Genomic DNA, 14,779 nt, shown 5'->3' on the forward strand with positions numbered 1-14,779 from the left:
AAGGATTCCAGCAGTGTGGACACAGAAAGGGAGAGTCCTGGGGCTTGCTGCCCAGCCTGTCTAGCCAGATTTGCAAGTGCTAGACTCATAAAAGAACCTGTCTGCTGGGCAATGGTGGTGCCTACCTTTGATCCCAGCACTCAGGAGGCAGAGGCAGGCAGATCTCTGTGAGCTCAAGGCCAGCCTTCTCTATAGAGTGAATTCTGGGACAGGATACACAGAGAAACCCTACTTGGAAAAAATTAAAAAAAAAAAAACCCATCTAAAAAAAAAAAAAAGCATCAGAACACACTTGAGGTGACCTACAACCTACACACACACACACACACACACACACACAATTTTTAAATGGAACTATAATTTCACCGTGGAGATGGTGCTTTGTAATTTGAAACCACATCTTTACTTTGATATTTAGGAGCTGACCAGTATTCAGCCAGGGCCAGTCTGTGGAAATTCGGAAGTGTCCCCTCACTAGTGACCACAGAGCACACCTGTCTTCACCAGTTGTTGGCAGTGTTAAAAGAATTTATTTCAAATCTGTTTAAGAATGTGGTAAAACTCAAGTTTTCCAAAAAGTAATACAGGAAGTTCAACCAACCCCCCAAGGACCAGAAAAACACAGTGTTTGCAATTCAAAAAATACAAACGCTTGTGGGTAGCTGTACAAAAATTAGAAAAAAATTACTTTCCTTACCACTGCCTACCCCTCCGTGTTTTCAGTGAGACATAAACAGCCACAGGACCAAGAGCTGCCACCAAATACCAACCACTGGGGACAGAATCGATTCGGTAGGGAGAGTGGGGAAAGAAGGCAAGGAAAGGCGGGGGAAACAACGCTACACAGCTTTCTGTTTCTGTTAAATTCCTTCGCCAACATTATACAAACACCATTCATGCTCAGTGCGCCGTGCAGTGCAAAGGAGGCGATTCTACATCATGCATTCACGGTTTTTCTGTTGTGTCTACACCCCAGTCTCCGCTGGTGCTGAGAAACTGGGGTGCTTAGGAAGTCCAATCTCCTGGGGCTTGGGGTCGGAAAGGCCATTGCAGGCAACTCCCGTGGCTCCAGCAGCTGTCTCAGGGCCTGCGTAGCCTCTGCTCACCGCTGTGCCCAGTGGTGCCCAGGGTACCCCCCAGCCCTCTGACTCTGGGACCTTCCCCAGAGCTGAGTTGACCATGGGGCTCTCAGTGAGCATCACCACTAGAGGGAGGCATTTCACCCAGAGTCGGGTCTCAGCTCCTCCCCCTGAGTTCAGCCCAGTCCTTGGAAAAGGTCATGCTACCACCCTTCTTAGCTTATGCCAGGAAGTCCTGGCAGCAGTCAGTTGTCTAAAAATGACTTGTGACCAGCCATCCCCTCGAGGTCCTAATTCGGCTGTATGTCATAACACTCTCAGGTGACTTCCAAAGCCATCCCCACTGTTGGAAAACAAAAGTCAAATGCCATGGGGGCGGGCGGGGCGCAGGGGGGAGTCCTAGAGACCGGAACTGAAGGAATGGGAGGCAAAGGGCTGGCTAATTTGTGTGCTTGGCTTAGCGGATACCACATGCAGACGCCGTTAGCACTCAGGAGGTGGCTGCTGATAGGCTTGGCCCGTCCAAGGCCCTGGAACATTACACTAACTCAGGCTCTCCACTAACGGAATGCGCTTGCCGGGGTCACGTGAACTGTCCGAAATGCCAGGCAGCAGTGTGGAAAGTACTGCCCTGGTCACAGGAAGCTTAGGCAAAAATATTGTGGCTAGAGGACATAGTAACGATCACCGGGGCTAGATCCACTGAAGGCTGGTTTAACCTGGGCCTTATTGTTAAGACTGTGCCAGGATCCACACACTGCAGAGAGGAGGTAGGTTGGTATGACCAGCCCTGTTGCAAGGAGGGATACTGAGGCACAGAACAGTTAGGAGATCCATCCCATGCATACCATGAGCCAACGCCAAAGCCAGCTTAAGGGGTAAGCGGTGAGGGAGACTGCACGCTGGCCTCTGGCCATGCCTCAAGCCTCCTCTTTCCCTCAGTTTGCCTCTTCACCTCTTTCCCTCAACAGTCAGGACCCCTGTCAGTCAGGAGCCCATACCACACTGGCAGTGACAACTGGCTTTTCTTGGGGTACCAGAATTCCCAGGACTAGTGTGGTCTTTGAAAGTCTTTTAACAATATATGTAAGAATTATTTAACCCCTTGAAGCCCCAAATCCATTAAGGTGTCCCTGCTCCTGCCAGTAAACTGTGGCCTAGAAAAGGGACATTTTCCTTTGCAAGAACGGAGGAAGGAGCTGGCAGAAAGGTGAGCCCTTTGTTCTTCACCGAAGACCTGTGAAGAATTCTTAGGTTGGGTTGACACCAGGCTAATGGCTTTGGGACAGATCTACGTGACACTGGAAGGGGTACCCACCAACACTGTGAATGTTAACATCTAATGAATCGTCATGACCCAGATCCCAGGTTAGCCCCAAGGGGATCTGGATGTCTTTGGGTATTTAGGGTATTTAGGGTTGTCACACTAACTGGGGGTGCTCTTGGCATCCTGAGAGTAGAGACCAGGGGTGCTTAATGCTCTCCAACACTCAAGCCCCACCCAAAATCAGGAGACAAACAAAGCCCCAGGTTCACCCCCACAGTCCTCTGAAGGTATTCTTTGAGATCCCAAAATGGTTTCATCCTCCACCACCACCCCTGCCCCACACCCCCTCTGCAGAAGACCGTAGGGCGAAAGGCAAGCCCAGGCCACCTGCACTGACCCTTGTCGAGCCTTTCACTGTCAGAATGAAGGCTGGCATGCTGCCCTGGGGAAGGTCACACACACGGATGCTGACGTGAGAGGGGTTAGGGAGCCTTAAACGAAAGAAAGGGCTTAGGAATGTGGGCACCTCCATCTCTCACGGAGATGGCCCCATGTTTCAGGGCTCACCCTGCCACTAGCATATTGCTTTTCCGGCTCTGGATTCCTTTGGGCTACAAGGGCAGCTAAGGACATTTTGGAACCACAGAGCACATAAAGATCTGAAGGTACAGCCTGGACCACGTACAGTGTGAGACTGCCAAGGTTGGTACTTGTCTTCTAAAACGGGGGCTGTGTTCCCAGACAGGACGGAGGAGGGCAAGCCAGCTCAGTGGGCGCTGATGTCCTGCTGTGAGGGAGGAGGTGCCGTGTGAAGGGCAGTGCCAGTGGGTACTTGTCAGGACATTCATTCAGAAGGGACTGGCAGTCACAGGTGCACCCGAGAAGAGGCTCCAGAGCTGAACTTCTTTCTCGCAGACATTTGACAGACTTGCCCTGAGGTCCTTCTCCGCGGCTCACCAAGGCCTTACACTGATTCCGTTTATATAGAGAGGTGGCACCTCAGCTGCTAAGGACTCCGTGTGAGAGAACCCCACCATCCCAGGGCTTCGCCACCTTTCCAGTTGCCCCACCCCGCTCTACCCTCCTCCTTGCATTCTTGTCCCTGAAAGGTGCCCTGTGCAGAAGGCAGGGGAGAGGTGGCTGTGCAGGGCTGCCTGCGCTGTCCCCGCACCAGCCACCAGCGTATTGCTTCTGGGATCTAGGGAGCAAAGAGACAGCTAGCCCCACCCACTTACTCTGCTGTGGGGGGATGGGGAGCTGGCTCTGGCTTGCCCAACCCTCCTTAAAGAGGTCACCTGAGCTGGGTGTGGTGCTCACCTCTGTAATCCCAGTACTCAGGAGGCTGAGGCAGGAAGATTGCTGTGAGTTCAAGGCTAGCCTGAGCTGTATAGTGAATTCCAGGCCAGCCTGGGCTACAATGTGAGACCATGTCTCAAACAAAAGAAGAAAAAAGAGGAGGAGGAAGAAGAGGAGAAGGAGGAGGAAGAGGAAGATGAGAAGAGGAGAGGAGTAGGAGGAAGAAGTAAAAGAAAAGGAGGAAGAGGAGGAGGAAGAAAAGGAGGAGGAAGAGGAGGACGAGGAAAAGGAGGAGGAAGAGGAGGAGGAGGAAAAGGGGGAGGAAGAGGAGGAGGAAAGTGGCCTCCTGAAGATCTGGAGGCTCAGCGGTGGAGCTCTTTCCTGGCATGTGCGTTGGGCTCTCCGGCACCAAAAAAAAGGCCACCTGGGATTGTGGTCACTTTCTCATCTCCCCAAAGCCACCCACAGGTGCAGATATGCTCAAGTGACTCCCGCTTCCCAGGAAGGTGATTGGCCCGGGCTTTGAGACTGTAAAGACCCCCGTGGCCAGCCTTTCTGCCCCATTCTTACTCCAGGTTCTCCAGTTTCTCTCTTCCACCAGACAGCCAAACGCCTGGTCCAGCCCTGACCATGGTGACACGTGCCTTCTCGGGCCAGGAAGGCAGAGGTTCCTCCATGTTCTTCCCTTTGAAGTACCTGTCTCTCCTTCCGGAGCTATAGCTGTGGCCAAAGCTGTAGGAAAGGGACAACAGAAGCTGCCGAGCAACCGAAGACATGGCGGCCGGGGTTCCGAGGCTGCCCCAAGGCCTCTAGATGGAGTCCTGAGCTGGAGACCACTTAGCAGGAAGAGGCCAGAGAGGCCAAGGCTGTGCCTGCACAATGAAGATGGCCCCAGGGCCCGCTGGGGAGGCTGGCGAGTGCTGAACGGCTCCCGGTGACATCGGAGTATTTGAGGAAACAAGGACCATTAGAAAGGATTCTGAGGTAGGACTGGCAGGTCTGTGCAGCCCAGTGGTGGGGACTTGGGAACCGGTGCAGGGCCTGAGCACAGAGTCAGAAAGGAAGCACAGTTGGGGTCGGCGTGCAGGTACATCTGATAAAAACAGCCCAGCTGACAGGCAAGTCATTTCTCTGTGTAAAATGAAACGCCCATGAGATGAATTCTTCCCAAGGGACTGAGCAGGGTTGCTGCCAGGGAGAGCTGGAGATGGCAGGAGACGGGAGGTGAGCGCACGGAGACGGGAGGCAGGGCGGCTCCGTGTGGACACCCCGGCCAGGGCAGCGCTCCCTGGAAGGAAGACTTAGCCGCATTGCGGGGGAACCCCAGCTCATTGTGGGAAGAGAAGTTGTAGGGTGTCACCATCTAGTTTCAGCCTTTCTCTGGGGTCTCGTCTGTCTCATCATGACAGAGCCATCCGTTACCACCAGGGTCGCTTCTCGAGTTCATGGTGCTTCAAAGAGGGCATTGGGTGAAGCCGTAAGGGCTTACTGAGATGCAAGGGCTTCCCAGGAAGGCCCAGCCCAGGAAGGCGGTGCAGACATTTGTCCATCAATTTCTGTGGAAGTGGGTCCTAGAAAAAGCCACTGCTGTGCAAAGACCTGTCTCTGTCTTGGATTCCAGTGTTTCCATTCATAACTAAAAACTGAATGAATAAAATGTAATAGATTGTTACACATACACGTGTATGTGTGTGTGTGTGAGAGAGTGAGTGAGAGAGAGAGAGAGAGAGAGAGAGAGAGCGTGCACGTGGATAATACAGACCCTAAGGACGCCTTTCTAAAGGCGTCATTAGCAGTTCACTAATGATTAATGTCCTTTCCGAATTAGTTTGCAGTGTATTGAAAACCGCTCATCCCCAAGGCTCAAGGTCAGTTTCTTCCTGCAGAGGTCACAAGCTGCCAGCCTGGACTCCAAAAGGAGTAGAGTCCCAGCAATGGTTTACACGCAGGCATGGAGTAACACCATGGCAATACCGGTCTTAGAGTTGGCCTTCCTCTCTCCCTCTGGGGGGGAAAAACTTAAGAGGAAGTTAAAGTTTTCAAACAGATGTCAGAAAACATAAGACAGAAACAAAAGGTGTCAGCCTGGAGCACTGTCTTGCGGGCACCCTGGGGGCCAAAGCCTTGTGGCATGGAGGTGAAAGGCCACTCCTGACAGGCGGCCACAGTGTGGTGGTGTGGCTCGCATTCCATTCATTCTCAGTTCCCTCTAAAAAGCATCTTCAGATGTCCGCTGGCTGCTGGCACCCAGGACTGTCTGTTATGTCCTGGTCTTCCATGAGGCTCTCCATCGCGGCCAGCTAGGCAGCGGGAGCCACCAGGCTAGTTGCCCGACAGCTTTGGCCGTCCCAGGTTTGTTGGCACCTCCAGTCCCGTGTGCAGGGTGACCTGGAAAAGATGAAACCAGCATGGGTTGGCTCGGTGGCAGAGAGCTCGCACCGTAAGCACAAGCCCCTGGGTCCCGTCCCTACCACCGGAGGAAGAGGCAGGAAATGGAGGAGATAGAGGAGCGGGAAGAGGGGGCCGGAGAGGCTGCCTGGAGCACGAAGCACCGAGGTCACACCATGATCATGTCCTGGAGAACTCGTGCTATGGATTTTATTACTTATCTGTCCACCCCACATTGCTAAGGCCCATGGCGTCTTGTGCTTCCTGCCTCATAATGGGAGCTCCAGTGATGAGCAGCTGGGTTCACTGGCTGGAGCCGCGGAGCCCTGTGGCAAGGAGGCTCTGCTTCCTGCAGCTGAGTCTCTGCGCCTGCTGCTGTCTTTCCCAGCTCACACTGTGATCCTCAAATCCCCCTTTCAAGTAACCAACAAGGACCAGAGGCAAGGCAGTAAAGACATGGCAGGTCCCTTGATAGCTCCAGGGACAGAAAGAATCTGTTAGAAGGGAAGGATGCTCCTGGCTGGCGTGTGTCAGGAGCTCCTGTGCTCCCCATTTCCCCTGAAGCACTGAGCCCCCACTCCTTCCTGGAGCCCCATGGAGCCCATTTGCTCCAAGTGATCATAAGTACAGTCCTTAGCTCCCCAACCCCAACAGTGCTCATAGAGGCAGACAGACAGACAGATGGCCTATCTGACGAACGAGGTGGCCCATTATCATCACAGGACTCATTGTTCAGGAAGCAGGGATGTGGCGGGGACTGGGCGGGCCATCTGCGGCTCTGAGGGTACCTGCACGTTTCGGTTGAGGCTGAGGGCAGGCATGAAGACCCCGTCCACGTGGCTGAAGGCTGTGGGGCCCTGCTGTTGGCCATTGATGAAGAAGGTCAGGGTGTGCTTGTTCAGGTCCAGCAGCACACCCACGGTGGCTCCCTTGTGTACACCGCCCTCGGTCCTGGCAAGACAAGCCAGGAAAACCCGCCATCACACCCAGGTCATGATGGGACAGTGACTCAGGACACCCCAAAGGATGTTGAGGACACCTTCATTCAAACCTAGCCACCAAATGTGTGTGTGTGTGTGTGTGTGTGTGTGTGTGAGTCACAAGAGAAGACAGCCCTAAGAGACCAAGGCTATGCAGCCCTTCTTATCCACAGCATCTGAGACCTGCACACCAGGGAATGAGATTGTGGCTAAGTGGATCTCCCCTGAAACTACAGGGTACCAAGCATGGGCACAGAAGAGAACGAACGTGGTCATTTGTGGTCCTGTGATGATCCTGAGCGGATGGAGTCGCAGATACCAAGGCCCAGAGATATTTGGAAGGACATGCCCACCCCTTCCGTTCCCTTGCCCAGAACCATACCAGGAAACTGTCAGCACGAGGTGGGAGAGGCATGCAGAACTGCGAGAACAAGTTCTCTCTCTCAGCACTCCATGGGGGACCGCTCTAGCTTTTGGAATGCTTGACGAATGTCTGGCATTTCTGGGATGGTAAACTCTGTCTTTGAGTGTGGAGGAACTTTGAGTAATGGACCTGGAGGACTGTGCTTGAATCCTCTGTGCCCTTAGGCAGACTTTCCCTTCACTAGCTAAGGGCTCCCTTGACATTACCTTGTTCAGCCCTGGGAGGAAACCGAGTCCTCGGTTAGGACTGAGCCCGGGGCAGAAGTGAGAAGAGACCCTGACACGAATTCTTTACAAGGACCTGGTGGGCCAAGCAGGAGCATGTTGCGACTCAAGAGAGCAGGTGTCCTGGAGGTGCCTGGAGGCCAGATGGAAAAGCAACCAACAGTCTGGGATGTTGGTGCAATTCTAATGCTGGCCACCAGGTGGCAGTCGTGACAAGCCCGACCTGCCAGCTTTCAATGAACCCACCCCATAGGATCAAGGTCAGGTCTGGGAGCAGGGTCAGGCTTCTGAGGAAGCTTTTGCTTCACCCTGGAGACATGGGAGAAGTGCAAACAGATGTAGTTCCTCCCTCTGCTATCTTTTGGCGCCCTCGGTCCTCTGGTCCTCTCTTGGGAAGCCAAGGAGCTGGCTGGCAAGGGCTCCAGCGCATTTGGGGAATATGGCAGCTTCTGCCCTGGGCATTGCGGGGTTCCCACCATGGCGTCCTCCACTGGGGTCCTCTCTGAATCTCAAAATGCCTTTCATTCCCCCCTCCCATTTCTGAGCGAAGTCCCACTTAACCCTGAAGTCTAACCCTGCCTCATAACCTGCAACAGAAACAGGCTTTTATAAAGATTAAGGACGCTTGGGTAGCTTCCATGCACCCTACTGTGCCCAGCCCCCGATGCATGTCTGGCTTCCTCACTGCCCCCATCCGAATGTCTGGTACTGGGCTTGCTCAAGCTCACAGGTGTGGAACTGGTAGTCGAGGGTGGTCTTGGCCCCTCTGTGCGTTAGAGGTGGAGGGAGGCCACCTGGTCGGCCTCATCTCTTAGTCTGCAGTACCTGGCCAGACTGCTTTACTCAGTCAACCTGCAGTGCCTTGTAAGTTCCATGGACCAGCTTCAGAGCCTAGCTGCTGCCCCTCCCATAATCCTTTGGGGCAGAGAACATTACCAGTGAAAAGATAGTGGTCAGAAAGGGACCTGAGGGTCCTCAGGCAAGTTCCTGGCCAAACTAGACCTGGCTTTCCTGGGAGAAAAGCTGCGCTACTCATGGTGAAGAAATCAGAGCTGCTTGGAAGAGCAGAAAGAACACAGGAGCCCTGGGGCAGAGCCCAGTGAGGTCGGCTCCTGGAGGCTGCGGTTCTTGAGTCTTTCCCTGGGGTAGTGCCAGGGTCATTCCAGGCAAAGCAGCAGCCGTGACAATGGCTTCTGCTCCCTCTGCAGGAGACAAGTAATCCCATTAGCTCTGTGCAGTGACTCAGGCTTAGCTTGATGGTGGCAGAGAAAACTGGAACAAGATCGGGAGGAAAACCTCCATGGAAAGCCACTGTGAGGCCAGCCCAGGGACGGAGAGCCACTGCGCCAGACTGCCTGCCCCCCCCACCCCCACCATGCTATCAGGTGCTTTCAGTTATGCCACAGACAAATGGTTCACTTCTCCCAGTCTTTCTCCAACCCCCTGGACTGCAGAACAAAGTACCTAAAAATGGCTCCTCCCAGCCGGCACTTGGGAGGCAGAGGCAGACGGATTTCTGAGTTTGAGGCCAGCCTGGTTTACAGAGTTCATTCCAGGACAGCCAGGGCTACACAAGAAACCCTGCCTGGAAAAAGCCAAAATCAAAATAAATAAATAAATAAATAAATAAATAAATAAATAAAGGCTCCTGGCTCCTCCCACTGACCAACCGGACAGTGGGCTGATGTGGCGGGGCCCACTGAGAGTGAGCAGAGGTCCTGAAGTCAATTCCCAGCAACCACGTGATGGCTCATCCATCTGTACAGCTAGAGTGTACTCATACACATAAAATAAATGAGTAAGTCTTTTTTAAAAAAGGGCTCCTTCCCCAACACCTGGGGATAAGCAAAGGGTCTGCAGGATGCTTGTCTCCACCCCTGAATATGCAGGGGTGGGGGTGGGTGGGGGTGCGGGGCACACGCACCTGTTGGTGTGGGAGTTGCAGTGCATGAACCAGCTGCGGTTGCTGTCCACGTACATGGCCCAGGCCTTGTCGTCCTTGCCCAGCATTGTGTCCTTGACCACACTGGCCCTGGCCACCCCGAAGGCAGGGTCCGGGTGGTTGTCATACCGGTCCACGTGCAGCTCCCAGTAGTGCACGCCTTTGGAGAAGGCGGCTGTGCCTAGCACCACGCGGTCGTCATAGCTGCTGCAGGTGGCTGTCTGGTTGTCGTTGGATAAGATGATGTCCCGGTGGCCAGAGTTGGGGTCAAAAGTGAACCAGGCCACTGGGAAGGGAGAAGGCACAAAGAGCAAGCTCAAGAACCTCTCCATTTCTTCCTCCCTCTCCCCCCATTTTCCCCACAACACAAAACAAAATATTCTGTGTAACCAAGGTGACTGACGGTCTTATTTGCTTCTAAGAGTCAATTCATTGATGCCAATGGTCTATGTGGGACACACACTCACATATACATAGTCACACTCTGCTAATTAGTTTTTGTCAACTTGACAGAAATCTAGATTGTCTGGGAGGAGAGAACCTTGATTCAGAAAACGCCTCTATAAGATTTGCCCATAGGCAAGTCTATGGGGGTATGGTCCTGACTCATGATTGACAGGGCGGGCCTGTCCACTGTGGGCGGTGCTGACCCTAGGCAGGTGGTGCTGAGTTATATTAGAAAGTAGGTTGGGCAAGCCAGTAAGCAGCACCCCTCCGCGGCCTCTGTTTCAGTTCCTGCTCTTCTATCAGTGATGCTGTGCAGCCTGAGAGTTGTAAGATGACATAAATCCTTTCCTTCCCAGGGTGATTTTGGTCATAGTCTTTGTCACAGCAATAGAAACATCTCTCTCTCTCTCTCTCTCTCTCTCTCTCTCTCTCTCTCTCCTGCCCCTCCCCCCTTGCCTGCTCTGTGTTGCCCAAGTTTCCCTTCCACAGATGCAGCCTCGCTAAGGAGCAGACATGTAGGCTGATTGGCCCCACAGCCAGGTATATTTCCTGGGGCTCTGACTCCTACCATCTCCCCAGATGATCCAGGCACTGTTAGAAGTGACAGATGAAGTGGCTATCCGTGGCCTGTCTTGTAGGTAGGAGATTGAAACACAAAGGGGAGACGCATTGTGGCCAAGGCCCCAGTAAATGGTGGCACGGGCTTCTTCCCGCCCCGTCCCACCCCCAGGATATGGGCAGTGAGGCCGACTGAGGAGTGCTCACCATCAGAGGTCTGCAGGACCACAGTCTTGCTGTAGGGCCCAACACCAGAGGAGTTGAAGGCTTTGACTCTGGCGTTGTAGGTGCTGTTAAAGTGGAGCCCGTCGATAGTGCACAGGGTCTCCTTGCCAACGTACACTTCCTGAAGGAGCAAGGACACTCACTCAGCCTCAGAGCTTCCAGAAATTCCCGAGGTACACGTTGAGAGCAGAAGCGCCCCCACGCTAACTGGAGTACCAGATGAGAGAAGTTCCAACCTGTGCTGTCTACTTCATGGGGCCCAGGCTTTGCAGTCCTCTCAGATTGCTGGCCCCTCTGTCAGGGCACCAGGAAGATGGGGTTGCAGGGGTGAAGCTATCCTAGGATGTTCCCTGGAAGCGCTCTGCCTCCACCATCAGACTGTCAGAAGCCAAGGGGATGCCTGCAGTGTCCTGCCCCTGAGATATGCATCTCCTGCTCTGTGAGCCTGCCTCTGCTGGCACCAAGTGGATAGCCACGACAGGAGCCCGCCCAGCCACCCTGGTGTCAAAGCCAGAAAGTCAGGTTAAAACAGGGAGCCCAGCAGCCAGGCGGTGGTGGTGTGGCGCACGCCTGTAATCCCAGCACTCTGAGAGGCAGAGGCAGGAGGATTTCTAAGTTCTAGGCCAGCCTCCCAAGGGCCCAGGCTGGCACACCCTCTGTCTTTGTAGTCAAGGTGCTCGTCTTAGGGTAGCACCCTCACAGGCCGGTCCTGCAGGGGTCTCAAACAGCACAGGCCTCCCTGGAAACTGCCCCTGAAGGGCAGCAGCTGGCTCACCCGGAACTGCCCTCCGTCTCCGTCATCCAGCTCCAGGATGTAGCCGTCCGCGGGGCTGTGGGTGAAGGGCGGAGTCCTCCAGGCCAGGGTGACACTGTTGTTACGGGTGCAGCACTTCTCCAGCTGCAGCAGGGGTACCGGTGGCACTGTGACAGGGGTCATTCTGGTGAGAGCACAGAACCCTCCTGCAGGCCCCAGGCCGCCCCAACCCATCCGAACCCTGGGACCTGTGACCCGAGGAGGGAAGTCCTCCTTTCCGTCTGCCCACCGAGAGCCCTGGGGTTGGCTCCTGGGTCACATGGCACACCACATGACCTCAGCATGGTCCATACCCCCTAAGTTACAGGTTGTACAGTCATCTGTGTGGGTGGGCTCAGATGTCAGATGTCAGGAAACCAAGTGAGAGTCAGTCTGCAATTCACGCTCAACCTGGGAACGGAGGTCTGTGGCTCGGATTTAATGCCCCCTAAACGCCCGTGTCTCTCTCTCTCTCTCTCTCTCTCTCTCTCTCTCTGTGTGTGTGTGTGTGTGTGTGTGTGTGTGTGTACCATTAATATTCCAGGATGAAAGACATACACGCAGCCTTTACATTTTAATACGCCTTAAACGGCACAACGGCTGGGTAGCTGCCTTCCCTCCATGCTATTAGAGTCCACCTCCCACCGACAACTCAGTTACTACTTACTAATTTCTGTGTTCCATCTTGGCTGCTCTTGACCAGGCTGAGCAGCCCTGTGGACCACGTTCTCTTGGCCTTTATACATGGCGGCCCTGCTTCTCCCTCCCGCACGTTCTTCCATGGTGCTCTTTTCTCTCCTGCACACACTCCTAAGGCATGGCGGTAGCCTCTGCCCTGCACACTCCTAAGGCATGGTGTCTCCTCTCCCCACTTCCTCTAAGTCCCAAGTCCCGGAACCCTAAATCCTGCCTCTGTCTCTCCTCCACAGCTATTGGCTGCTGGAGTCTCTATTTACCAATCAGAATTAACCGGGTGGGGGGCAGGTTCCCCGAAGCTACTGCAGACCCTCTCCTGCAAACAGTTTTGGGGGCCCAATTAGCATTAGCATACAAGCAGCTGCACCTGTCTGTTAAAGGTTTGCTCTCCAGGACGGTCCACGCTTTTAAGGGGTGGGGACGAATGGTCACATCGGTGGCGGGCACGTGAAGGATTCACGTGAAGGATTTGTTAAGACCCTGGCTGCTTCTTCTTTCTCCTTCGGTGAGGGGCTGGGCTCTGTGGTGACTTGCTCGCCAAAGCAACGGGCCAATCACAGACTAACACTTTTGTCCTAAAATCTTGGTCTTGTATAAATTGATCATCTCAGGTGTGACATACAGGGGAGGAGCCAACAGCTCCGGCAGTTGGAACTTTGATGGAAGCTTTGCAAGATCTGGGGACCAGACATGTCACCAGGTGTGACCTCAGAGGGCTGGGTAGCCAACCCACGGACGAGGAATTGAATCGGGCATGCTCTGAGGTCACTAAAGCCAGACAGGAGAACCTGAAAACACCCAGTCCTGCTCAGGCTCAAGAGGGTCTAGATGGTGACACGGGCCATTCTGGCCTGATTTAGAAGGGAAGACGGCAAGACTTGATCAATAAACCTGCAAGTCTCATCCTCACTCAGAATGAACTCATTGTCTTTTCAGGGCTAGCTGATGCGGTGTGTGTGTGTGTGTGTGTGTGTGTGTGTGTGTGTGTGAGTCTCTGTCAAGGACAGGTAATTGATTTCAGCCTATCCCTCCATCTTTCGGCTGAGGGAGACCTTTGCCACCCGCTTATTCCTCCCACAGCCTAAAATTCAGACCTACACCCACAAGCTTCTTGCCCTGGAGACCCCAGTTTCCAGGACTACCCTGCCCAGCCACAGCTCCCCCATCCCCCCTGCCCCCCCCAGCCACAGCTCCCCCATCCCCCCTGCCCCCCCCAGCCACAGCTCCCCCATCCCCCCTGCCCCCCCCAGCCACAGCTCCCCCATCCCCCACCCCCACCCCACCCTGTGCCAGACACCTGCACCTTGCAACAGTGTCTCATTTACTCCTGGGCAGGTGGAAGTTCCAAACCTTACCCAGGTGCAGCTTGCACTGGAGTGAGCCTCAGGATGGCCTGAGGTCCCCGACACGGTTCCTTCCCCCACACAGCACTGCCTGCCTTCCCTTCTGAATGAGCCCTGGGCATCTTGGGGAAGATGGTGCCTAGGATAGGAGCCCAGTTCTGGCCACATTTGTTTTAAGCTCTGGGACTAGCCAAGCTGTTCAAACATCTCTGACCTTGGCTGTGGTTCCTGTTGGCTCCCTGACCCCGGCTCCCACGGTCCCCCACTTGTCCACACTCCTTTCCCTGTCCTCAGAGGATTGTGCCTGCCCTCGGCCACCTGCACAGGTCTTCCCTGCAGCCTCTCCTGCCCTCTTCCCTTCATCCTTTGCTTCCTTTCCTCTCTTCTCCCCTCCCTCCTCTTCTCCTCTCCCTCCTCTTCTCCCCTCCCTCCTCTTCTCCCCTCCCTCCTCTTCTCCCCTCCCTCCTCTTCTCCCCTCCCTCCTCTTCTCCCCTCCCTCCTCTTCTCCCCTCCCTCCTCTTCTCCCCTCTCTGCTCTTCTCCCCTCCCTCCTCTTCTCCCCTCCCTCCTCTTCTCCCCTCCCTCCTCTTCTTCCCTCCCTCCTCTTCTCCCCTCCCTCCTCTTCTCCCCTTCCCCTCTTTTCCCCTCCCTCCTCTTCTCCCCTTCCCTCTCTTCTCCCCTCCCTCCTCTTCTCCCCTTCCCTCTCTTCTCCCCTCCCTCCTCTTCTCCCCTTCCCTCTCTTTTCCCCTCCCTCCTCTTCTCCCCTTCCCTCTCTTCTCCCCTCCCTCCTCTTCTCCCCTTCCCTCTCTTTTCCCCTCCCTCCTCTTCTCCCCTCCCTCCTCTTCTCCCCCTTCCCTCTCTTCTCCCCTCCCTCCTCTTCTCCCCTTCCCTCTCTTTTCCCCTCCCTCCTCTTCTCCCCTTCCCTCTCTTCTCCCCTCCCTCCTCTTCTCCCCTTCCCTCTCTTTTCCCCTCCCTCCTCTTCTCCCCTCCCTCCTCTTCTCCCCCTTCCCTCTCTTCTCCCCTCCCTCCTCTTCTCCCCTTCCCTCTCTTCTCCCCTCTCTCCTTCTCCTTCCTCCCCTCCCTCTTCCCTCCTCCTCTTTCCTTCTCTCCTCCCTCCT

The 14,779-nt window shown here is 54.7% G+C and overlaps 1 protein-coding gene across 7 annotated transcripts in view; it reads right to left on the reverse strand.

The window, feature by feature from the left end:
* Window positions 1–548: 548 nt before the first annotated feature.
* Trim67 (tripartite motif containing 67) overlaps window positions 549–14,779 on the reverse strand; it is a 40,782-nt gene continuing 26,551 nt past the window's right edge. For 4 of the 7 annotated variants that reach the window (XM_052167060.1, XM_052167059.1, XM_052167057.1 and 1 more), the window contains 5 exons: window positions 11,606–11,751; window positions 10,813–10,951; window positions 9,583–9,886; window positions 6,819–6,981; window positions 549–6,030 (listed from right to left, as the gene is read on the reverse strand). In XM_052167060.1, the coding sequence (XP_052023020.1) occupies window positions 5,965–6,030; window positions 6,819–6,981; window positions 9,583–9,886; window positions 10,813–10,951; window positions 11,606–11,751 (818 nt within the window). In that variant the 3' untranslated portion in view covers window positions 549–5,964. The remainder of the gene's footprint in view (window positions 6,031–6,818; window positions 6,982–9,582; window positions 9,887–10,812; window positions 10,952–11,605; window positions 11,752–14,779) is intronic. The other 3 variants (XM_052167064.1, XM_052167062.1, XM_052167063.1) reach the window with 2 other exon arrangements.

The sequence above is a fragment of the Apodemus sylvaticus genome, chromosome 21 (genome assembly GCF_947179515.1).
Source record: "Apodemus sylvaticus chromosome 21, mApoSyl1.1, whole genome shotgun sequence".
Taxonomy (NCBI): Eukaryota; Metazoa; Chordata; class Mammalia; order Rodentia; family Muridae; genus Apodemus; species Apodemus sylvaticus.